The sequence below is a fragment of the Cyclopterus lumpus genome, chromosome 1, assembly GCF_009769545.1.
Source record: "Cyclopterus lumpus isolate fCycLum1 chromosome 1, fCycLum1.pri, whole genome shotgun sequence".
NCBI lineage: Eukaryota > Metazoa > Chordata > Actinopteri > Perciformes > Cyclopteridae > Cyclopterus > Cyclopterus lumpus.
In genome coordinates, this window is record NC_046966.1 from 18051323 (window position 1) to 18077479 (window position 26157).

At 41.2% G+C, this 26157-nt stretch overlaps 2 protein-coding genes across 3 annotated transcripts in view; both read right to left on the reverse strand.

The window, feature by feature from the left end:
• The window catches only part of fam13a (family with sequence similarity 13 member A), a 50048-nt gene extending 40846 nt beyond the window's left edge, over positions 1-9202 (reverse strand). Inside the window, exons 1-3 of one of the 2 annotated variants that reach the window (XM_034527928.1) lie at positions 8992-9202; positions 4833-5028; positions 3145-3354 (exon numbers count right to left, since the gene is read on the reverse strand). In XM_034527928.1, coding sequence (XP_034383819.1) covers positions 3145-3354; positions 4833-5028; positions 8992-9018 — 433 coding nt within the window. In that variant the 5' untranslated portion in view covers positions 9019-9202. The remainder of the gene's footprint in view (positions 1-3144; positions 3355-4832; positions 5029-8991) is intronic. The other variant, XM_034528008.1, reaches the window with a different exon arrangement.
• Positions 9203-10031: 829 nt separating this feature from the next.
• On the reverse strand, positions 10032-24876 carry zgc:154142 (uncharacterized protein LOC555481 homolog). Its single transcript, XM_034532967.1, has 26 exons — positions 24798-24876; positions 24191-24382; positions 23456-23586; positions 22639-22732; positions 22006-22146; positions 21714-21811; positions 21241-21367; positions 20604-20816; positions 19698-19910; positions 18319-18459; positions 17621-17866; positions 17235-17420; positions 15748-15857; positions 15377-15477; positions 14591-14868; positions 14239-14402; positions 13926-14109; positions 13601-13819; positions 12861-12995; positions 12528-12749; positions 12238-12420; positions 11885-11997; positions 11706-11800; positions 11283-11572; positions 10765-10925; positions 10032-10229 (listed from the first exon to the last, which is right to left on the reverse strand). Exons 1-26 carry the CDS (start codon positions 24874-24876, stop codon positions 10032-10034), a joined length of 4314 nt encoding a protein of 1437 aa, XP_034388858.1.
• Between the last annotated feature and the right edge of the window lie 1281 nt (positions 24877-26157).

A 26157-nucleotide genomic window follows, 5' to 3' on the forward strand; every position in this document is an offset into this window, starting at 1 on the left:
GTTTGTCTGTTCTGCTTTATTTGTCTTTGTATTTTTCTATTCCATTATTGTGTTCATTGCCTATATGGCATGGTCTCCTTTGCCTCATGTATTTCTGAAATGTTTTTTTGCCTTGCTTCTATGTAGAGCACTTTGTAAACCCTGTTTTTAAAGGCGCTATATAAATAAAGTTATTATTATTATTATTATTATTATTCTGCTGAAGTCTTTTTTTGCCCACAATCAAATGATAAGTGACACAACCAACTTGATTTACTTTGGAGCATGGAGAGCGTAAAACGTAGACAGACATTGAGTGAAACACATTCACCTCCTCGGTTTAGTAAGTAGGTTTCCAGCTGGTCTCCGTAATGTATAATCTTGAGTTGTGGTAAATACGTGAGCATTAGAGCAAAAAGCCTGAAAGTATGTTGATGCTATTACTCCGAACACATAATTAGGTCAGAGTTGGATAAACGGATATGGCTTCTGATCCCGAATGAATGAGTGACGCAAACGTGCGTGCGCCTACGTGTGTGTGTGCATGTATAGGAAAGCAAGAATGTGTGTGGGTCTGTCTGAGAGCGTGACAGGGGAGGGGGAGGGGGAGGGGGAGGGGGGGGAGATAATGCTTAGAGCGATCACAACTACTCTTGTTGCCGCTGAGTGAAGTTCTGATGCGTCGGCACAAGTGTGCAAAGTACACGGTTGTTTGTTTTGGTTAGGTTAAACACGTTTTTCTTTTTCACAAAGAGAATGCACATTAACAGACGCACCAACGTAAAGCCAGCCAATCAGAGGACCGAATGACTGCACAAAATGACAACAATGTGATGGACAAAGAGACCACACTAATTCATTGATTCATATTAATATTTTGATGATATTACTGCGTCAAACTAATTTGTTGTAATCAACTTTCGCCTACTAAAGCGGTAAACTGAGCATGCTCGGTTCATAAATAAATGTGTATGTACACTGTGTATGTATTTATTTTATTTTATTTATCTAATACATCTACACATTGATTGGAGCACCACAGACTAACTGATCAGTGTGTCACTGTTGTGTCTTTGTACGCGGGGCTCAAACTATACACATGCAGCTGCAAGTGTGCATGTATACATTCCCAATACTTCCAGGAAATAAGCTATGTCTAATACTGATACTAAAATACTGGCTAAGGGTAACGTAATCTGTTACAACATGTGAGATATTGTTATGTGAGTAGACCGATCTGGAATCTGGACTTTGGAAAGCCTGTACTGCCCATGTGAGAATATTTAAATAATTTTACCAAGCCAGATCAATGTCATACACTATAAGAAAGCTGTTAATGAATACGGTTTTCTTAAAAGCCAAAAGGGAGAATAGAAACCATTTCGAACTGCAACAAAATTATTCTTTTTTATTATCAGTTAATCTGTCAATAGTTTTTGTCAATTAACTGGTAAATGATTAACTGGTAAATCCTTTGGACATAAAATACGCCAGAAATAAGAACAAATATCCATCACGAGAGTTCAATGTGATGTCTGTACTTGCTGATTTTAACACTCACAAGTATTTCATTTACAGTTTTTAAAATTAAAACATTGAGTTTTAAAAAAAACACGCTGTAAACAGGAAATGTTTGCAATTTTAACTGGAAAAATTACACAAAAAATATGAACTGACTTTCAAAACAGTAACTGAATAATAGTATAAAGCTTGATCAAATGTTGGTTAACATTTTTCATATTTAGGTCAAAGTCTTAAGACTTAATATCCTTATTGACATCTGCAACTTAATTCAGGAAACGTATTGGTCAATCTATGTGTATGCATTTTATCAAATAACAGCTGTTCAATCTGCAACTTCATCTGCCATAATCATAATTTTAAATTTGCCAAATACTGGCAATGAGGCCAAACTGATTTTATAAAGTACAGTCAAATAAATTGAATCACTAGTCTTGCACCAAAAAGACGTCATATAGTGCGGCATTTGGCCAAAAGCCCTGAAAAATAGGCCGATATTTATGGGGTCTGAGGGAATAGGGATGCTGCAGCTGAAAAGACATGTGCTTTCCTCCCATTAAACAGATTGAAACTCAGTGATAGAAGAGAGTAGAGAGTGAGCAGACACTTCACCTGCCAAATCACCCACTTGACCTTTTATGACCTCCAAGATTATTGCCAGATATATCAGGTCCATCACTCTTATTTCACATATGTCTCTCACAAACTCACTCACTCACTCACTCACTGAAAAATGCATATTTGAAAAATGCTTTTTTTAAAAATGCATATTTGATAATATTGTACTGATTATTGCAAAGCTGGAACTGCAAATGGTATTTATATCAGGGTGAGATCTCAAACATTTATTATTATATATATATATATATATATATTGACTTATTTGGAGGAAGTCCGTACTTCTCACACTGATATTTCTTTAAATATTTTCTATTATTTATTATATCTTTGAAAAATTTGAAATGGGGCACTTAAAGCGCCTACTCATCAAATGTTGATGACCAAGCATTACAGTACTTATTTTGCTTTCTTCTTTTCCGTTGTTTTTTTTCCTTACCATGCTTACGGAGATGCTCAACCATCCTCCTCAACACCAGAGGCACACCATCCTCCTGCAGCTCAAACAGGGACACTCCAAATAACTTGGTGTACTTGGCTGTCAATGTCATGGGCCGCAGTATTTTGAAAAATGCTTTTTTTTCAAAAATGCATATTTGAAAATTGCTTTCATGGGGACTTCCTAGAAAACTGCATGGGGAGCTCGTGTTTGGTCCCCACGGTGACACGAGCCCCAGTGGGTCTGTGTGTACATGTAAAAGTCCCCTTTGGGATAGAAGTACAAGAACCCACACACACACACACTGCAGTGCCATTATATCCCCTGCCTGTTGCAGATGACTGCAGTGCTAATAGTACAGTTCAGCAGCTAAAGATTACTTTGCTCATCATCCAATTAGAGTCATGACCCAGATATTCGCTGCACTTGCGAATATCACTATGTGGATTTTTGGGAAATTGTTCAGAAAAGGCATCACATGATGGTTTAAACATGTAAAAACTAATCAACTTCAGCTGGTAGGATCATTCTAGAATACAAAGAGGAACTTAAGACAGAATTGAAAAAGCGACACCACTTTCTGTTACCTTGGTGGTGCTGTATCAGCGCCTGTTGGACTGTGGAGTCTACAAGACCCATTGGCAGGTCCCTCAGGTACCGTTTGAGCAAGCTGGCCACCGTACATGAATCAGATTCAGAGAGAAGGTCCACATCCTCTCCACTCTCCAGTCGCTGTTTCAGGGTTTCCACAGCACGCACATTCCCATTCACTCTGAAGAGACCCTCTTGATGCAAGGCTGGAGGAAAATAAGAGCAATATTACAGTAACTCATGCCACTAAGAGACAGCCTAGCTATCAACTATTCAAATAGAGAGCTAACTAGGGGTGAAATTAAATTAGCTGTCCCACAAATGTTGGTATTATTATCGTGTTTTCCAAAAAAGGCTAAAATAATATATATATATATATATATATATATATATATATATATATATATATATATATATATATAGGCAGAGCCTCACCTGTCATCATGAAAAGTAAAAAACAATTAATGATCAAATTAAATTAAATATGTATCTACTGATCTGTGCTATAAATATAATTTCTGTATGATTACAATCATTCCAAGCATTTTTATAATTCAAATCGCTGAATTTTTGCATGTGCTGTTCAAGCAGAGAGGAGACACACGAGGTGAGGCTGTTTGTCACCACTGTAATATCTGTAGACACTTTTATCATACGTCCTTTCTTTCCACAGAATAGTGTGTTGAACATTATGTCTGTGTATTTAGTCTTGCTGATTGACATAAAACCGCAATGAAAAAGCAGAGGGGAGGCAAACAGTGCCTCTGCCTCAATGAATGTGAAAAAGAACCAGTAGTCAATGTGCAAGCTGCCAATTGGTGATATAAGCTACTATGTTGGGTTTATATGTTTGTAACTCTGAATGAGTAACTGCCTCACCAGCCACGAACCTCACCACACGTCACAGACCCTAACCCACAGAGCTTTTTTACTATTTCAGAATAGAGCAGTCAGCCCTTATTAAAGTATTCTCCATGGCTGAGGTAAAACAGATTAATTCAGAATAAGTCAGACATCCTACACAAGAGGCCTGTAGTTTCAGCAGCCATGAGGAAGAAGCTCCACTTTATTGTACTGACATCTAGTGGTCAAACTGAAGAACTACGGAATATGATAAAGTAGGTCAACGCCAAGTACCAATCCAGTGTGTTTTCGAGTTTGAGCTTTTTAAATTTAAATTATGAATACCTTATATTTTTGGGTCATCAATTTTAGATTGTTCTCTATATTTTGACACCTAACCAGTCAGCAATGCACTCCATCATACTGAGCATCAAGTCTGCATCTTTATTTGTTTTACCTTTTATTATTGTCATCTAGGCTAAATGCACATTCATGACATTGATTCTCATGAGGGGATTGATAATATTGTACTTGTATGTATTGTGCTGTCTTTTTTCTTTAGATTTGAATTGTGTTGTTTGTCTTCAGTATCGCATTGGGTCTTATTTTCCCTTTCTCTATAAAATGTGCAGAGCATTTCTCCACTCTGTCTAATCCGTCTAAGTGAACCACTTTGTATTTGGGTAGACATCTCCTTTTTCTGTGTTTGATTCTGTGTGAAATTCGGAATAGGGCACTTAATGCTCCAACTCATCAACAAATAAATAAAAGCTTGATTTTAATGATCAAGCATTACAGTACTTATTTAGCTTCCTTCTTTTCCGTTGTTTTTTTTCCTTACCATGCTTAAGGAGATGCTCAACCATCCTCCTCAACACCAGAGGCACGCCATCCTCCATCAGACCCTTCTCCTGCAGCTCCAACAGGGACACTCCAAACAACTTGGTGTACTTGGCTGTCAATGTCATGGGTCGCAGTATTGGTATCTGGACCATCTTCTTCATGTCTTCTTTAACCTGCACCGCTGTCTTGTTGTGCTGCAGAGAGTAAAGCAGAACGCAGCAGTCAGCATCAATGGAGCCTGCATCAGCCAAGATACCACAGAGATACCTGTCCTGGAGGAGGAAGGTTATATCTTCTCCATCAACTAAAAAGTGTGTGTGTGTGTGTGTGTGTGTGTGTGTGTGTGTGTGTGTGTGTGTGTGTGTGTGTGTGTGTGTGTGTGTGTGTGTGTGTGTGTGTGTGTGTGGGATGTGTGTGTCCCTGTGGAGTCCGTACATGCACTGTCATACTGTCATGTACTTAGAGGACAGAGTGTACTTAGAGCTAGGAGGAAAAGGGAGGGCTGGCCGTGCATGTGTTGCTACCACAAATATCAGGTTACCAAGCAACAGCTTTGGTCAAAGGCATTGTCAGAGTGACACACACACCTGCACAAATAGGCATACTGTATGTGCACACATACAGAGGTGAGGTGATGGCCATCTGCATTATCCATGAAAATAATTTGAATTGATAGTGTGCCGAGTGTGTTGAGAGCTGGAAGGATTACTAGACCCATTCATACTGAGAAAACATTCAACATTGTGTGATTACTGAGAGAGAAGCGTACAAGAGTTGGCATTTTGAACAGAAAGATTTTTTAATCTAGTGAAATGTGTGCATGACCGTGTGTCCAGTGGTGGAAGAAGTATTCAGATCCTTTACTTAAGTAAAAGTATGGAAGTATTGGCGGCATATTGTACTCACAGTAAAATTACTACTACTGTAAGTTATATATCATGTAATTATATTGTTGTTTCTTTATTGGATTGTTTAATATTGATATTTTATTGTGAAAATGTTTATTAATGTAGTAGCTGGTTGAGTTGGAGCTGCTTTTAACACTTTATGTACTGTTAATATAGATCATACATGACATTTTATGTTCATATATTTTTCTAAAGTAACTATTAATGTCACTATTGATGTCACGTTTAATGCATTGGAGTAAATGGTAATTCCCCCCTAAAATGTAGTGGATGAATTGTAAATACAGTATAAGTATCTCAAAATTCAAAAAGTGCAGTATTTGAGTAAATGTACTTAGTTACTTTCCACCACTGCTGTGCTCTAATGGCCCATTTGAACCCATTCCCCAAAGTGGACAAACCTAGTGGAAATTCACCAGCTGTTAAGTATTTCTTATCTTATAATTCGTCAGGGCAAACATTGGTCTGTCGCTGTGTATGGATGATCAGACTGTACAGCGCACACTCGTATTGTCTGCCTCTAGTTATAAACACACCGTCTCCCTTTAACAATCAAACATCAGAAAGAACAGGGTCGTAATTTATGATTTGTGAAGCACTTTTAACTACAGCATGATGCATTTATCTACCGAGAGAGTTAAGACACACAAACCAGACGCAGAAGTCGGACACTGGGCGAAGAGGAAAAGACTTCCTGCATCAGAACGACACAGTTTAACTCTTGTATCCATAGCTACGACTGCACCATGTGACATATTTGTCCCGGAGTTCACCGCTTCAAGCGGGTGAACTGACCCACACATTGACATGAGAGGCCCTTGACAGGCTATGATTTTGTCACAATGAGGTCCACAGTGGTTTGACCATGTAGGGGCGGTTGAAGTGGTTGTTAAAGAGGCAGAATGGGTACGAGCGTGTGCCGCACTCAGATTAGCTGATTAAAAAAAAAACACCTTCAAAGATGGTGCTAAGATTACTAGGGAGACAAGATATTTTGCATGGCAGATGCTCTGGCAGCATTATGTGTCTGACAAGCTAGTGCACAACCTGTGTTTAATGGTGTTCAACCATCCACTCTTTTGTAACAGGTGCCTACAAATATGCCAATCGTATCTTCTCGATGAATGTGAAATGGTATTGAGTACACTTGAATTTGAATTCTGAAAGCTTCATGCTTGGACGTCTACCTGAAAAGTGCCACTACTGTACTTTACATGCTATCTGCACTGACATGCTGTATTTTAATAATAATAATAGCAAATAGACGGGCTAGGTATTCAGCTGTATTATCGCAGTGTCAAGCACACCAAGGTCATAATTATTTAAACATTTCTAAATGTTTGGACGAAGAAAGATGAACGTAAAATCTGTCCATCTAACTTTGAAATCTGATTCGTCTTTATGATGTAGAAGATTGATAACACAGCTTTAATGATGGTGGAGGTTTTTAAAGTTAAGGAGCAATGGTTGAGCCTTTCAGGTCTACAAAGTGGCTCAAATAGTACTACTACTACTACTACTACTACTACTATTCATGCAGGTGTTAAGCCGGTCTGAGCTAGGTCTGACTGGACTGACCAGATGTCCCCTAAATCTGTCTTTACGCACACACACACACACACACACACACAAACACACACGGCTCATTCTCACGGCAGTGTGCATAATAAATAGGAACACATGCATTAGAATAATAATAAATTACAAAGTGTGGAAAGATTGCACTTGAGCGCATCTACAGATAAGAATTTAAGAATAGCAAGAAATGGTTAAATAATAAAGCGGACATTCACAACACGATATAAGAAAAGAAACATTACTCTCGGTAAGAGAAAACAAACCACAGGGCTCCAACAAAACCACATAAATGAATTCTGGAAGAAAGGTTCAGTGATTTACCATTGGAACTTGTTCTTTATACATTTTGCAATATTGCTAAATTGAAATCAATTTGCAGAGAGTATTTGTAATCTCTGTTACCACCTTAACATTAAAGCTGAAATGTGAAACCCCGGTTGTGAGCAGGTTCCCTTGCACATACGTATGCTTTAGTCAGTACTTTGGTGTGAAAGTACTGATACATCAAAACCTCACCCTCCTCCCTCAGTGCTCTCCCCCTGTTAAGTGCTGTAGTTCATAATCAGAATTTAGGTGTTTATGGTTCATTTCAATGTTTTTTTTAAGGTCTACCTGGCATTTCAACAAAAAACAGCCATCGAGCTGGAGTGAAATAAAACAGTCGAGAATGAAAGGAAACACTTCCTGTTGGTACCCATCTTCCTCTATTGTTTACCAGGATAGTCTGCTGTGATTAGCCTAATAATCCTCTTCCTCTTCCCCTCCCCCGCCCTTAAATATGTTCACGCCACAACTTCTAACAGTGAGAAAGAAACCTATTGTCAAGGAACTATAAAGAGACTCTGGAAGCTAATGACTGTTGAAACTACTCTTGAAGTTTCTCAAACATTTCTACTGCTTCTTTGACATTTGTATACAGATTAAGTAGTACTAAACACACAAAAACGTCCAACAGGCCAGGCAATCTCCTGTGCCTTTAAATGTGTTCATGAAGAGGACAGCAAGCCCAAGCATGTGCCCTCCTACCCTGGCCCTCCACCCTCCCCCTCATCTCTGCCTCTCTCCCTATGTGGGTGGTCGTTGGAGCAACTGGTAGCTAAAGAACCACTAGCCCCAGAAGAAACAGCTGCTCTACTCAAAGAAACTACTTCTAGAAATACACAAAAACTAGACCGGTACAGAGGTTTAGTTCTTGTAAAAACACTAGGTCCATTCAGGAAACTTTGTGGAAAGTGACCTCACTGAGGCAGTGAATCATGGCTAGGAAGAAATGACAGGTATGGACAGGAAACATGAAGCTTACAGTGTGTATGTGTCCTTATTCTTTCTCCTACACTGGTATCCTGTTGCATAAGGATGGCAGACTTAAAGTAATGCTGGCTGACAAGGAGTCTGCGTTCTCTGTTCAGACCCCAAGCTAAAGTATTAATCTTGATGGCAGCAGTCATGTATTTTGTGAGCAAAGTTTAACTCAGGGAGGGAACATTTGGGAAGATTTGTCCTTACTTGACATTTTGTTTAAAGCCATTTGTTTCTACGAGAACATTCAACACCATCACAGAAGAATGTGCAGACTGACTCAGAAAAACCGGCGTCCCGTTATGCTTTCTTTAGCCCTTAATCATAGGTTGAAGTCTTTGAGCCAACTCATGCTTTGTAGTTTCTACTCACACAGATGGTCAGAGCTCCTGCCCCCATTCTCCCACAGAAGAAACGCCTGCAAAGGCAAAGATGAGGGGGGAAAACTGCTGCTTTCTTCCCTCCTCCTCTTCTCACTCTGTTCCAGGACACACTCTTGGACTTTTCCCAGTGGGAATCCCTTTTGCTTTAAAAGGGGCCATCGTTATACTCCAAAAACACAACACAAATAATCCACGGCAGGAGAGAGTGTAAAGAAGTGCTGTCAATACCGGCGGACTGGCCCATGAGCACAGATAGTGCTTGTCTCTTTCTCTTCCTCCCTCTTTATTACCCTCTCTCCTCCTAGGCTGAAATCTGAGCCGAGCTCTCCCATTGGCTGAGTGGTCTGATCATGTGATTAAGGGGTTAAAACCCAAAACTTGAAATCTGTGCCTGCAGGATTCATCTGCCTGCAACTGAGGGAAGAAAAGAGGAGGGAGCTTGTAATTACTGAGAGACAAACAAAGTCATGCTGTTGATAAATGAAGCAGCACTAAAATAAAAAATTTTTAAAAAAATATTAAAAAAACAAAACATGGCTGCAATGTTATAACTTGGAAGATTATTTTTCAGTTTTTTTAACATTGTATAACATAATTTACACAACACCAAACATTATTATTTGTAATTTACAATCATTTAAAATTGTAATTATATTGTAATTTGACTGTCCCAAAAACCATACAAATTCAATGTGAAGTTTATAGTTTTAATCAGTTATTAGTACAGCGTATTGCTCCATTTGCCAAAGCAGCCCTCTGAGTTTTGAGAACAATTTTTGTGTTGTTTTTGTTGTTGTTTACACTGTAAAAAAGTATGAAACATTATTCTAACTATAGTACTATATAGTATTAATATAGTATTAAAGACAAGTTGTTATTCTCACTGCTGGAGAAGATGCCTTATAGCGTAACGGTATCTGTCAGCATTCTTCAGCAGAGAGCACTACTTAATTAATGGTGAACCCTAAATAAAAAGCTACAATGACTTTGAACAGATAGGATCTTAATCTTTATTACAAGATATGAGCTTTATTTGGTTTTGCCATTTTCATATATAAACTTCTTCATGTTGTCGTTGATCCAATCACTGAAGGCAGACACGCGGGTGAATACTGAGGGTTTCTTGTCTTTGATGCAGCCCTGAGGTCCAAAGCTGACGACACCATGCACCTCCCAGGTTGTGTTCGATCCAGCCACCGCACAAGCAAAAGGACCTCCGGAGTCACCCTGTGGGAGAGCAGGAGTAAGTCACCAAAGATGTACTGCACTGGTCAGAAGATGCATTGGTGAACATTTTGATTTTGGCAGCTCATTATAAATCATCTCTGTGCCCTAGAACCTGTAAAGGTCAATATTTTATAAAAAATGAGTGACATAGTTTTCTTCAGGGAATGGCATGGGTTGTGTTCTATAAAACTCTATTGCACTTTTAAATCCGTCAGTACTGTTCTAAAGTGTTTTAGTCAATTATAATCTTCCCATGTCCCTGCTTGCACATTCCCTCATTATGGCAAACAAATTTTGTTTTTATGTTCTTTTGTCCAATTACGCCAGAAAACAGGCCAGCCATTTGCGATCAAGGCTGACTGATCACAGACAAAACAGTTTAAAGGGTGTTCCATAACAGACGTTATGAGTGGCCAGGGCACTGACATAATGTTGGAGAAGAACTTGACGAGAACCTCAACAACCAAGTACCATCCCTGCATAGGAAACCTCAGTGTATCCATAAAAAACAGTAATTCTGAATGTGTCCTCTCACCTGGCAGGCTGACTTGAGCTCATCTGGGGACTCATAACCAGCACAGATCATAGAGGGTCGGAGGCTGTCCCACCAGTAAGCAGGCTTACTGCAGGTCTGGAAGTCAACAATAGGAAGGGCTGCCTGGTTTAGCTTCTCAGACACTTTGGGGAACAGGTTACCTGAGATATAAGAGAAAAGTAAAAGTTGATGTCATTTTAGAGGCGAAGAACACATTTACCTTAATATAGACTCTCTTTATCTTTAGCAATCAAACCGAGGCCTCGGCAAAAATAGCGCATTATCGTGAACATTGTACTAAAACCATTACTGTTGTACCCGAACAACAAACAGCAACTTTTCAAGTCACAATACTCATCATGGAGAACACATAGCACATGAGAAATAATGCAAATTTACAATTTAAATAAATAAAACGGTGAAAGCACCCAACAAAAGATGAATATACTTCTCCAACTGCTGTGATCTAGTTCCTGGAATAGCATTAAAGCGAAACTAAAATGCATGATCACTTCTACCTTTCTCGTCTCCCCAGCCGGTGACGAAGCAGGGCGTCCCAGCAGGCATCACTGCCCCAGGTGTGGGCAGACAGATGGGGCTGATCTCCCTCGTCATGTTGACAGGCTTGGCCAAATGCACCAGAGCTATGTCATTGGTGATGTCAGTGCGATCTTGCTCGTAGACGAACCCCTTGTGGCGGACGATACCATCCACCTTATAGCACTGCTCTGCTGAGGGAACGTCCATGGAGGAGTTCATGTGGTGCTTCCCCAAACACATGCGCCAGAAGGTGGGATTATTCAGAGGGCTGGAAAGCAGGTGGAAGAATGAAAGTGTATATTGTCACGTTGTTTTCAGATTGGCATTGCCTTGTAAACATATTGCTTATAGCTGCTTTTTAAATGGCGTGTACAATAGGTGTTTCTGTAGATGCATCTTACACCATGAAACAGTGAGCAGCAGTTAGGATCCAATCTTCATGAATCAAAGAACCTCCACAACCATGCATGTAAGGTATGGGGAAAAATGGTGAAGCCTGGGAAAGACAAATGCGTATTAGTACAAAATAAAAGCTCTCGACTGGTAATTATGCACACAGAGAAACAGGAGTTGACATTACCTGCATGGAGACTTGCCAGGGCCATGAGTGGGGGATCGCCTGCTCCCCATTAACCACCCTCGGGGTGGCTGTGCTGGGTGTCACTGCTGGGTTTCCACAATCTGCTGGCCAGTCTGGGAAGAGAAAATATATACCTACATTATCTGTAAATAAGCTTTCGTTTTTAACAATTCATTCAACCTGTATTCATACAGGTAGTCGATGGAAGACCAAATTAAAACTTAGAAATTTGGTGATCCAACTTTTTTTCAGAGGGGAGCCAATACATTTTTGTTTTATTTTTCACCAAGCTCCATTTTTAAATGAGATCCCCACACACAGAGCTCTATGAGCTTGAAGAGGCCGACACTCACTGATAGTGATGTTGTCCCATGGGTTTGGAGGTAGAGGAGGTAAAGTTGGGATAACACTGGCATCAGTGGTCCAGTAACCTCGAACACCTTTCTGTTGATTGGCACTGTTACTAAGGAAGCGAATGACCACTGTGTTGCTCGTGATGGTCATGATGGGTGGAGGGGCAAAGCCACAGAATCGACCTGCAGAACAGACAAGAAATGTACACTAACCTGTACAGGAAATACAAAAAAAGAAAAGAAAAACAGAACAAAAAGTAGACACGAGTACCTGTAGTACAGTCACCAACCTAGTGATGTCATGCTGTCACCGTGGAAGATCTCCATGTAGTCCACACAGTTTCCTAACATGTTTGCAGCTTGCAGCTCAAAGTGGGTGAAGCCTACACGAAAACTTTTTGCTGAAGGAATGCTGATACGCCACGTGCACACAGACTGGGCTTGGTAGTCACCGGGCCAGTTCGGAGAGGTGATTTCACCCTGAGCACTGCTGAAGCTCCCTCCACACGGAGCTGTGAGTGTTTGGGGCGAAAGGCAAAAGGGAGAGAAGAGGAGATGCATTAGTTCTGCCGAGAGGCGATTCCCTTCGTGTCTTGTCAGCTACACTCGTCCTCCTGTCTTACCCTCTGTAGGGTCCACTGCCTTCCAGGTGGCAGTGAAACCCATGTCCACCACCTTGTCGTTGGATGAGAAGCTGATGTGAAGTTTGTCTCCATCACTCACCAGGTCTTTAGGGGGTACATGGCTGCAGTGTGTGCCTGAAGAGAAATGAGCATGAAGAACTGTCAGACTGACTTCTCTCAGGAACCTCTGTCCTAAGAGCTTGTGTATGACATCTTTATTTCATATCATGCACAGCCTATACGCATATCTACATTTAAGGCTAAGACAGCAGCAGGCTCACCTGTCACTGTGATTCATATGTCACTTTTAATGCATACTAAAACACTGAATTGGAAGCACACGCCTATCACAAAGCAGTGGTTTTCAACCTGGGGGTTGGGACCCCCAAGGGGGTTCACAAGATAATTTCTGCGCGAACACCAACCTGATTATTCTGGGGTGTCTCTGGAACCACTGTTTAGATCAGTAATATACACAGAAATAACTGACATATGTTTGCTACGTTTTTAGCCATGTTCGCTCCATGGCTTCATGGATGACAACGTGGGCCGGTCCACCACTTTGTTCCAAACTGAAATATCTCTATCAGATTGATTATCACTCAATTTTGTAAATACATTCATGGTCCCCAGAGGATAAATGCTTCTAACTTCTAACTAAGCAAAGTAATCATGTCAATAAATGACTAAGCACATTTCTTTAAAGCTGTGGTGTAAAAAGGAGGCAGATATTCACCTACCTAGACTTCCTATTCTGTCTCTGAGGCTGACTTTATCATTAATGCACAACTGACTCTCCTCCAGGGAGAAATTGTGGAAATGGAAGTGGACCAGTTTGCCAAGTGGCACCTGGATGTCCCACTGGCAGCGGGCTTTGTTGTCGTAGCTGCCATGGTGACCCATAGAGGACACGGTGCCTCCTGTGCCGGTCAGGTACTTTGGGCCTCCACAGCCAGATGCTTTAAAGAGAGAGGACAGAAAGTAAGAACCATCAATACATTCTGTCTTTATATCATATTTAATGTGTGAGCAAAGTGGGTCAGAGTAGACCAGCTGTATTCTTACTGTGCTCATTGTAGATGTCTCTGCGGAGGACATTTTCGATCCAGGGGAGGTAGGCAGAGGAGCGGGTGAACACAGAGGGCTTTTTATTCATAACACATCCAATAGGACCAAAGCTTGTTATACCATGAACTTCCCAAGAACCACCGGGTATATCCTGACACACCAGAGGGCCGCCTGAATCTCCCTGTCAAAGTCACAAAGCAACATTCAAAAACAGCTTTTTCGTTGTAAAGTGAGACGTGTGCAAAAACGTGCATCATCATTGATGATCAGAAAAACTATGAGTCCTGTCCCCTTGAAGGATTTATTTTACCTGACAGACAGACTGGAGCTCATCAGGCAGGGTATAACCACAGCAGATCATGGAGGTCTTGACCTGGAACCACCAGTAATCCATCCTCTTGCAGGTGTCATATGGCACAACTGGCAGGGCAACCTGGTTAAGGCCCTCTGCAACACTAGCATTCATTGAATTGCCTGATAATCATAGAAAAACAATTTTAAAAAAAGGATACTCTGAGGAGGTATTTGCACATTATGTCAAGCAGAAGGCATGCAAACTATGCAACCCGTAATGTTTAACTTATGAGGGCTGTGTCTCCTGTATTACAATATTACTTCAGGGAATAAAATATGAAGTTTTAAACATGAAGCAGAAACAGCACCAGTCTCGTCTCCCCAGCCGGTAGCGTAGCACTTCTTGCCCCCGGGTAGGACTTCCTCCGCTGACGGAAGGCAGGCGTATGAGATCTCATTACTGGGCTCCACATCCCCGTCCAACCTGACCAGGGCAATGTCAAACTCCACGGTGGGCACTGTGGGATACCTGAAGCTCTCATGGCGATAGATCCCCGACACATTGAAGCAGCGTTCACTCGACTCGGTGTAGGTCAGGTTGTGTTTGCCGAGGCACATGCGCCAACGCTGCAGCTCATCAGCGTATCTGGGGAAGAAAAATCAGAAGATAAATCCATTATAATACCTCACAGTTCCCAGTGAGCACAGGCCACCTTGAGATACATGTTACTGTCGCTGCACCCTTAAATGCTGAGTTTTACAAAAAACATGCATTGGTACAATACACAGAATACTTTGTGTTGTGGCTCATGACCTTGTATTTTCTTTCTCTCAGCAGAAAACTATATATAAAACAACAGTGCACAAGCATCTCTCTCTACTGTAGACTATTAGCCGAGGCATCGAGGCATCCCTACCAAGGCATTGCTTTAGAACTATAATAGGCCTGAGGTCAAGGCACAGACACCCACATCTGCCCTCTGAGATTTAAAAAAAAAAAGGGGCTTCCAGGAAGTTTGAGAAAACGCTGCATAACAAAATATAGTTAAATGGCTGTAAAAACCAGAACTACTGTACACAGCTCTTGTTTTTGAAACGGATAACTTTAGCACTTTCAACTTGAACATTTCCAACAATAAATGATGAGACGTTACCTCATGAAGCAGTGGGCTGCTGTAAGTACCCAGTTCTTATGAATAAGAGTACCACCACACGTATGGAAGAATGTGGGCTCTGGACGACTGGCCGGCCAGACCTGAACCCAAGCAGAGAAGAAGTCAGTAAGGACCTAATTGACTGATGCTAGTTTTTGAAAGCATACACATCAATGCAATCAGTCAACATCAACATGAGATATATGAACAGAGGAGGATTGTTCTACTCTTAGATTTCACGTTATGAATGAACAATACCTGCTGTACCGGAAATAGCCCTTTGCAATCATTGATATTTATTTTACGCTGTAAATTTGGATGTAATTAAACTTTATGTGAATTCTCTACATGTATTAGCGGTAGTCTCTCACCTGCATGGACACTTGCCAGGGCCAGGAGTGAGGAGTGGCTGCCTCTCCGTTCACAATGCGTGACACAACAACAGGAGGAATGGCTGGTTTTCCACATGTACTGGGCCAGTCTAGGGAATAAGAAGAAGAAAAAACATTGTAATCTATCCTGTGTCTGGCGGTCTGTGCATGTATTCATTTGCTTGTGGTTTTGTTTGTGTATAAACAAAACTTGAATATGCAGTACATGTCTGCAGCTCACAGATAAGCCCTTGTGTTGCAGGGAAGTGCCTTTGGATCACTGGCACTTTTACTCTCCTTTTTATGTTTTTTAATAATTCTCCAATCACGCCAGGTTGACACTGCTGTCCCTCACTGCTGTTTTTGGCTTTCACCAATCTATTAGTCTGCATTTATGTATTTATTCAGTGTATGTTCATCCAAAAATAATACCGAGCTACTGCTGCAAACACGCAAGTAGACTGAAATCCCCAGTATTCATAAATTGACATTATATTGTCCCAGTCACTCTTCCCCCACATTTCTTCCCGTCATCTCTCACTCTCTATTTGTCTTCCTCTGCCCGGCACATAGGGAACCGCTGGTCAGAGGCTGTATTCCACCCCCCGCCCCTTTTGCCCCCCCAAGACTCCATCTATAAAACTGTATTTCAGCAATTGGTTTGGCAGACGCCTGGGCCACCTGGGGCTCATCGCTGTGGGAGAAATGAGGATCGGGTGACAGCAAGCTAGGAAGGTGTGTGTGTGTGGGGGGGGGGGGGGGGGGGGGGGGTATGAAGAAGAGATAAGGAGGCATGAATCAGATGATTGTACAAACAGCCGTGCAGCTTATTAGGAGCCGTTTGTAACTAAATGTTGATCATTGTGAACGGTGGAAAATACTGCTCTGCTGACTAACTCTCAAATGTAAGGTTAAATTATGCGTACAAAATGAAATAAACATGCAGTATACTCCAGCAAAGTAAAATCTTGTAATATCTTCAGTCCTGCCCACTCATGTCTTAAACTTGGTGTCCAAACATCAGGCTCAAATTAAGTTTACACTGATATAAAGTAGCAGATCCTCATATTTTAGAAGCTGGAACTTGCATTTGTTATGTTGCACTGCCATCTAATAACTGCATTTAATCAGTTATTAAAATGCTTAAATAATGGCTTCAGCACTTTATTTCTCCACTATGTTTATAATTTATTTAAACTATAAATTAGATATAAGAGAGGTCTGCTGTTTGGTGCTGAACAGATATAGCAGTGTCAGTTTATCAAAGCTTTTGGGCTGAAAACAGCTGCATGCTGTGTTTAGAAATTAGGTTGATGAGAGTTGCAAGCCAGAAAACCAAAAGGCTAAAGGGCTCTGTAGCGCTGAGCTCTGCAGAATTGGGTGATACATCTCTGTCGGTTCATCACTATGACCTATAAACATACTTTTAACATTGTGGAGTTAATGCAGATGTGGCAAACTGTATCAAGCTCAAAGAGGTACTCCACCTATGGGGATGTTGTCCCAGGGGTTGGGCTGAGCAGGTGGCTCAGTGGGAGCAGGCAAACTGGAGTTTGTTGTCCAGTAGGCCCGGAAGCCTTTGGACTCAGTAAGCAAGTCTGTGTGGAAACGAATCACCAGCCTGCTGCCTTTTGTCTGGATGGTACTCGGCAGCTTAGTCCCACAAAATGGACCTAAAATGTATTAAGAGAATCATTTGTCCACAATAAAAAAAGACTTTCCAACTCACTGGTAAAGTGGTCATTATAACGTTTTGTTTGAATGAAATTTTGTTTGAATCAATTCATAGCTGGGTCTTGCTTTTTCAATGTGATTGATTATTGTGGAAGGTAGAAATGGTTTTGGGATTGTGTAATTCCCCAAACAAACTTACCGTGCGTTTGAAGCAGCGCATTAGTCACACCATTGAGCTCGTACATCATTACGTTATCATAGCATTTCGGCGACAGGAAATCTTTGGCTTCGAGGTCAAAGTGGGTGAATGTCAGTGTGATTTTTTTCCCAAAAGGCAAAGCAATGTTCCACATGCACTCGGCGTTAGCTTTGTAGTTCATAGGCCAGTTATGGGACTTAATAACTCCTGTTTCCTCTTTGGAAGACATGCCACAGCCCTGGATTTCTGAAAGAGGAAGAGGGAGGGATTGATGTGTGATTAGATAAGTGTAGACGAGCTCCAGTATCTGCCTGTGAAAAGAGAGAGTCCTGAGGAGTAAATCTTGTCATAACAAAACGCAGAAAAGTAGCCTAATGTACTTCTTTCACCTCTGCACGTGGGTTCTCAAATCATTTACGTGCCTGATAATCCTGATAAAGATTAAGATAAAATAGTTTTTAATCTTACTTTTTATACTTCAAACTGTACTCTGACCTGTGCTTTCGAAGAGTTCACACTGCAATTACTTGGCTGTTTTACAGATATGTGACATAGGAGGGAAATCATTTATGGTTAGATATGAGGTGTTGAGCTGTGTCTTCAGCGGATGTGTACCTGTGTGTGTGTATGTGTGTGTGTGTGTGTGTGAGGGTGTGTGTGTGTGTTTGTGTGCGTGTGTGTGTGTGTGTCCTCGGTACCTGCAATATCCTCAGCATACACAGCTTCCCACCTGGCAGAGAAACCTCGGTCTGTGAGGCGACTGTCGGACTGGAAGGTGACAGATATTGTTTCACTGGTACTGACCATCACTGGGGGAAGGATGTAGCCACAGTGTGTGCCTGAGGTAAAAAGATGGAGTTAAATGGAGAGAGTAGAGTCAGGAATGGGCGGGATGGTTCAAAGAAGGATAATACTGTAAGCATTATTGTGTGTAAGTAAGTGTGAGGCTGTGTGCGCCGGGTGGGGTTAGAGGTTGATGGATGGGGATGCTGAAACCAGAAATGAAGGTGACTATACTTTCTGCGAGTGTGACTTTATCAGTTACTGAACACAATATCAGGTGAAAAACACTGCCCTACAAAGGGCCTCTGAGCACAGAAGATAGCACTCGGGCATTCAAAATGATATCGTCAGATCTTTACAGATCTGTAAAACTCAGTTACCCAACAAAGAACCATGCAAAAGCAACACTTTAAATAATGTGTTTACCACCTGTAGATGTGGTTGTAAGCTTCTTCGAAATATGTCATGCAGCATCAAAAAGCAGAACATCTAATCATCTAAAAGGGAGTTCATTTAGATCAACTTATTATGTAACATTAGCCAGTTTACAAGACTAGTTGATTTAATTTGGGAAAGGAATATTGTGTTAGTTTTTCCTTTTATAAGTTACATAGTTAAGGGATTTTTGACGCCCCTGATTTTTCACTCACGTCTCAAAAATCAGCGCTAAAGGTCTGATTTTTTTAAATTCTCTCTGTATTTCACATATAATCACAAACGCCCTGAAATAACAGGACACACGCCTCTCATCACCAGCTGTGTCTGTTGTACCTCAGTGCTTTAGTCCTTGAGAACTCAGCACTATAAAGCTGTATCAGCCTCACTGCAGCCACTGCAGTGAATAATGAGGAGAGGTCATTTATAGTGTGCTGGGCTCTTTGCAGAGAAGATCTTAATCAACAGTTTTACAGCAGGGGGCAGATATTGAGCCATTCTGCAGCACCAGAGATGTTCGTCTAGCAAGGTGCAACAAGGTTATCTTGTAAGCGGAGGCATTTTAACTGCTTGGTGGGTTGCTTGTTGGCTCTGCTTGTCTGGTCTTTTTTAATTGCCCAAATTCAAAATGCAAGAAGAAGGGGAGTTTATAACCTTTACTTCACAGTGGCTGCTATTCAGATTTCACAAGATACAGATGTGGCCAAGAAAGCATTTTCTAAGATGATCTGAGATGTATTTGGGAGTCAAAACCGTATAAGGTGCAAACGTATGCTGTAAAACATTAATTATTAAAAAACAACAACACATAAATCAGTGTAATTCATGTGTAAGAGTAAACGATTATGTTGTGGCTCACCTAATGTGCTGTAATTATCTGAGATGACCAGTTTGTCCTCCTCGCATTGTCCAGTCATTCCTGTGATGGCCATTTCAGTGATCTGCAGTGTAACCAGGAACCCTTTGGGCACAGATATCCTCCAGGAGCTGTTCAGATGAGCAGGATAGGGATTTGGGAAACCCAAAGACTGGATCACTCCTTTACGCCCATGAAGGATAACTGGACCACCACCTCCTGCCCAATAAGAGACAATAAATGCTTTATTTTCTCTGCATATAAGCCCCATTGAAAATAGTTTATTCTCTTTCAATTGATGAGGCCCAGCTGGCTTTGATCCAAAACTGCTCCATGAACAGGTTCATTATGTATTGCAGTACCTTAATTAGCCAATGGAGAGAACCGGTCTCTCTACCAATAGCTTTAGTACAGTGATGAATAGATACAACTCAAGGGGGCTCTCCCCACTCCTAAGCACTGAACTACTTACGCTCATCCTTATTGGTAGCTGTCACTTAATTAGAGCTGCAGAGAAAACTGCATGGGGAGGCATAAAAGTTATGTAAGGTGTATCAACAAGCTCTCATTGGCCAGGAAACAATCTTCATAGATTGTGTGAGCACATACCGCACAATTATATTAGTTTATTGTTGATTTTGTATTCTGATAAAGTAGCTCTGAAGTCAACAAAACAAATGAGGGTTGTGATAAACAATTTTCATGGAAAGCTGGTTCAGCAACATCGATATTGATGCTATTTGGTCATGGGGCAATCAAGTATATATGAATTTGTATATGTCAAATGACATTAAAATAGAGACATTTTTTATATTCAAACTCTGTAATTGAATTCTGAGTAAACCTGGATGGTTTATGTTAAGTGTACAGGGGGGAAATCAAACAGAGAAGTTTGGAGCCAAAGCTTACCAGAAGATGTGAGCGGTGGAGGTGTTTGTGTGGTGGTGGGTCTGGGTGTGGTGGTGGGTTTGGGTGTGGTCGTAACAACAGGTGGAAGGCTGGACTTGGTGTAAGTTGCACTGAATCCTTTAGAAGTCAAACTGTTGTCCGATTTGAAGCGGACCACCATTGTGTTGCCACTGGACTCCACTGGCTTTGGCATCGTCCCCCCACAGAATTTACCTTTGATGGATTATATGCACGTGTGTTAAAAAGCAAGAACAGTAACACATTTTCATCTAGAAGATTGTCAATTAATCTTTTCTGCTTTAGCAATGAAGTCTATGCAGAAAGAGTTAGATTCAATAAGTTTAAAATAGACTCCAGAACCATTGAAGACCCCCTCAAACTTTTAATTCAGCTCATATTTTATTCAGGGGTCGGCATAGTTAATATTGCTAATGTTGAACAAAGGCCACTATCTATTCTGAAATTCTAACCCTTTGCTTTATAATTGCCCACCCAGCTTTGACATTATCTGTGCTAATGTGTGAAAATATTGTGGTATATTTTAAAAAACCCTATTAATCTCATACATGCACAGCACTTTTCTTTTCCTCATATAATCCTCACCGCATACTGGAATCATGTGTAATATCATGCTTACTGATTAAAGAGGAGCCGGCCTTGTGGCCATCGTAGACCTGAACAAAGTCTCCACAGACCTCCGGCACCAGGTCAAAGGAAGTAAATGTGAGTCGAACCCTCTCGCCTTCAGGCACCGTGATTCTCCACTGATCCAACGGAGAGATAAAGTACAGAAAGACAATCATTTACTGCAAAGATAGATTTCACAAAGTACTCACTAATTGTTTAAACGCTGCAGTTTGGGGATTGTTCTCTGTGTGTTTGTGGCAACACTCATCCCATTTCACATACATGTAGTCATGTGATCCATAATGTAATGTAAAAACTTAAATTATAGCAGCTTTGAGTAAAATATTAGTAACAAAATAGTTCAACTGGTTCCAGAAAATATATGTTCCTGGTCATTTATATTCATATGTAAATATGTATTTATGTCGTAGAGTGCACACTGTGCAGTTTTTTGTGTGTCACCTTGCTCATGTGTGTGTGTACCTGGTATAGTGCTCCACTCTGGTAGTTGTGCTGAGGGAAGCTGGGGGTCATCAGAGCCCCCTGGTCACCTTGGAGAAAGCCACCAGCTCCGGCTATTTCTGGCAGGAGGGATGGAGGGCACTTCAGTCCCACAAACACCTCAAGGATAACCGCAATACACCTCTCCACCCCCTCCTATCTACGCCCTCTATCATTGCACCCACTTCTATAACATTGCTTTCTGGGGCAGACATCCAACCTTATGTCACAGCCAAGGCAATTTGCTGAAATGGATTTCCACTCATCTTCTTACCTGGTGCGAGTTTTGGATCCACAGTTGTGTAATGAGCCTTGAAACCTTGGTCTGTGTTTCTGTCATTGGTGTCAAAGTACACCCACAGATGGTTTGTAAGTGACACCAGCGGCTTCGGTTTGGTGTAGCCGCAGTATTTACCTACAAATTCCACACAAATTATGTTATGTTATTTTATGTTAGACATTATTAATCTGCAATGAAAAGAAGGGTTCATTTTCAAAACAGAATATTACAGAAAGATCGCGAGGCCCGCCCTGGAATCTGATTGGCCACTTTACAAATGTGTGCCCCGCCCCTTATTTGAACACTAAATGGGGGATACATCTTCATTGTCAAATTGTCTCCTATGAGCAGAAATTAAAGATGTTTGTGGTCCACTGCTTGCACTGCTTTGAACTCTGCAGTCTGGTTGGAGAACCAGCGGTGTGTTATTGTAAGTGGAGCTATATGCAGTGGACCAGCAGGACTGTGTGGCTCACTAGCTGAGTCTGACCATGGATGGATGGGCTGATGTGGGCATGACATCAAAGCTGCCACTGCAGACTGAAAGAGGAGGTGTGTTCATCCATCCATCCATCCATCTTTCTTTCTTTTCCCACTTAAGTTGGACTTGTAATGAGAGATTTATACCAATGGTTCCCAGAGAGTCTCTCAGCGTGATGAAGTCTGACGTGCAGAGCTGGGTTTCCTCCAAAGCAAACTCCTCAAACCACAGTTGGATCACCTGCAACGGAAACATAAAGAGGTGTTTCATTTTTTTTTTACCTGAGGAATCGATAAAAGAGACAGGCAGGGAAGGCAAGAGAGGCTCTGTGAAATATAAGCAAGTGTCTAGTGTGTGCCTCTCTGTGCATATTTCTGCCTGCTTAGCAAAAGGGAGCTAGAGACTTAAAGGCAAAGAGGAAAGCAGCCTCTGCATAAGGCTGGCTGGGAGTGAGGCAACCATGCAAACAGAAAGAAGAATCATTTCATTTTTCTCCTGTGGGTGTAGGGGAGGAGAGCTGAGGAGAATGAAGGAGACGAGGCAGCGTCACGGACAGATGGCTGCCTTGTCTCCTTCATTCTCCTCAGCTCTCCTGCATTCATCCCAGCTGGCCTCCACTAGTTGGCCTCACATAAGACAGTTTCCCCAACAGTCACAAACTAGACACCATGGCACACACACTATAAAAGAACCTGCCGGAAATAGAGACTTGACTTTGTTTTGATTGTCTTGTAAAGAGGAAAGACGGATGAATGTGTCGAAACTGGTGTTCTGGAGGGAAGCTATTTTGGGGCCATTACAGAAAATTCCCCTTCCTCTCCACGAGGAACATAATAAGTAATTAGTTCATTTTACATTATTTTTGAGCTTACATGAAGGGTGTAGGAAAGTTTTATTTGGGCTGTAATGCTACAACGTTCAATGATTCGTGCTTGGAAGAGCAGTGATGCTGATCCATGTCACCTTGCTAGGGTCCACAGTGATGTGCCAGCTGCAGCTCTTTCCATTGTCGTAGCTGTTGGGGTAGTTAAAGCTGGTGAAGGTGCCCGACTCTCCGGTCAGCTCCTGAGGACCTCCACACCCTGATTCCTGCCCTGGAAACATATGACAGAGAAGGACATTTTTTACTGTTATATGTATGTGTAAAATATAGCAAGTTAGAGTCTATTTTACAGTAAAACAGATTCTACTTTGCATGGAAAAATGCTTAAGAATCTCAAAACGTTGCTATTAATGTGCTAGTACCATCAGCTCAGATGCAGGCTCAGATGCAAAACAATTACAAATTCTCATTTAGACAGAACTTAACATTCTGTTATGTAAAACAAACCGTGAAGTTTTGAGGGCAATGGTGCTTTTAACGCATTTTTTAAAGATCTACCGAAATAGTGGATGAATAAATACAAACTAAATGACAACAGTGACTCTGTGGCTCAATCCCGGATGTAGTGGCCTCAGGACACTCTTACTTTAGACCCTTCACTGTCTTATCTTGTCTTGTCTTTTTCCCTCCCAGCTGAACTGTACACTACACAGTGTGTCTGGAGACATGGACAAGGCACTGAAACCTCTAATGCTGCATGTTACTCTGTGTATTCTTGTATTGTGTAAACCTTTCCAATCGTGTCATAATTATTTTTTAAGGCCTTCAAGGGGCATTGACATAGAATACAAGGCAATGCATGTAAACACACTCACCTTCTGCATGAGGAGAAGAGTCAGCTTTCCCAGTGAAGTAGACGACCACGAGGGTGATGCAGGCGGCGGTCATGGCCACAAAGAGAAATATCAGACACTTTTCCAGGGTGCTCGTACCCCCGGATCGTCGACGACCCTTCTCCACATCCATCGTACTCACAGCTGAGGAAGATGCAACAAACTGCACCTCGTCTAGCAATTCACCGGATTATTACCAACATTATCTGAACTCTGACAACAGAGATGAACCTTGAGCCCCTCGGTACATTATCTTGCAGCATGCCTGACAGTGTGGCTGGAGGTGAAGACCTATGAATAATAAAGTATCATAACAACTAGTTAATGATTATTGATACAGCTAGTGTCCCAATCAAGAAGTCGACTGGCATTAATTAATTTTCACATTTCATTCATTCATATAACATTAATACATCACATATCCATGACAGTACTAATACTGCTAACCCAGGTTGAACTATCTATGTGCACAAGTTTGGGTGGACAGCAGCCATCCCTTCATGTGCTTTTTAAAAGTGCTGAAGGTTGGGCACTCTCTAAGAGGATGGTAATGTGAGGGTGCCGCCTTTGACAGACAGAACCGTCTGACCAAAGGTGGTGCGCCTGTGTGCGATGACACAGTCGCCCCTGGGGCCGCAGACAGGTCTCTGTTTGATGGACTCGTTCATCATCGAATGTAGGAATGTCAAACTGTTTCTGATGTGCCTTAAGTTTAGTAGGTTGAATTTGATGTAGGTCGCTACCTTTTTGACATGGCTCTTGATTGGTGTGATCATTGTTCACAAATCCTCAGAAATATGTCCCAATATTTAATTATTGACATTACAGTTTATTTCAGTATGAAGAAACAGTTTAGACAGTGAATATGTCCTCATTGTTACTCATTGTTGTTGACATCACAGCATCTTAAGTCCAATTGGTTTTGATCGCGCTGCAGTTTGTAAATCCACTGCCGTGTCTTTTATTATCGCTGCGCACTACAGTTTTCTCAGCTGTAAGCAGCAAATTCATTATCTTAAAAACTGATGACTGGGTGTTTTATTTATAGCTCTTTCATTACACCACTCAGCATGAAAGGTATTGATAGTCAGATTGAAATCAGCATAAGGCCTTGACCAGATATCCCGAGGACCATAGTTGCACTGGCTTTATGTCTTCAGTGTTTTATTATTTTTATATTTTGGGAATGTATTGGTTCAAGCCTCTGCGGTTTACATTTGTCAATGAAAAGCATACAGATGATGGATATTGTATAAGCTGCCTGTAGTATTTTGTATGAATTCAAACCATACATTAGTAAAGGTGTCATCATCGTGTTGGAACGTTAACATGGACAATATGGCAGCGCGGAGAATGCTTTAAAACACCATTTATCAATCAATTAAACAGACAGTTATTAATTGTTTCTGTCTGCTGCTCCGTGTTCAGTGAGTTTTTAGAGCTTTTTAAAAAAAAGAAGCTAAAACGACGCTATATCAGTAAAAGTAAACCAAAAAGAGTAAAGCTGTGGCCTTAACAATGAGCTGACATTCATAATATCGTATTATTTCATTATATTGCTTTTCCATTGTTTTAACAAAAAAGTTTATAATAATTAGAAAATAAATTATAGCTGCTACCAAAACAAGTACAAATTATTTTTGAAATGAGGTAACCAAAGCAAGGACTTTAAAATAAGTGTAAGGTGTAATTAGTCCTTGTCAACACTCGGTCAGCAGAGTTCTGCATCATTCCTCATTTAGACCGTCACATATGGAACAAGATTAAGAGTCTAAATCAGAACTGTAATGTCTATCCAAAGTGTTTCTTTCACAGATATAAATGGTTAATTTCTCTGCCTGCAGGTAAGTGAAAAAAGGGAGGATTAACAGACAATGCAGAGTAAAGGAAGGGAGGGGTCGTCACAGGCCGAATCTCAAATACAAAGACGCCTGATTGGGTTTTGTCAG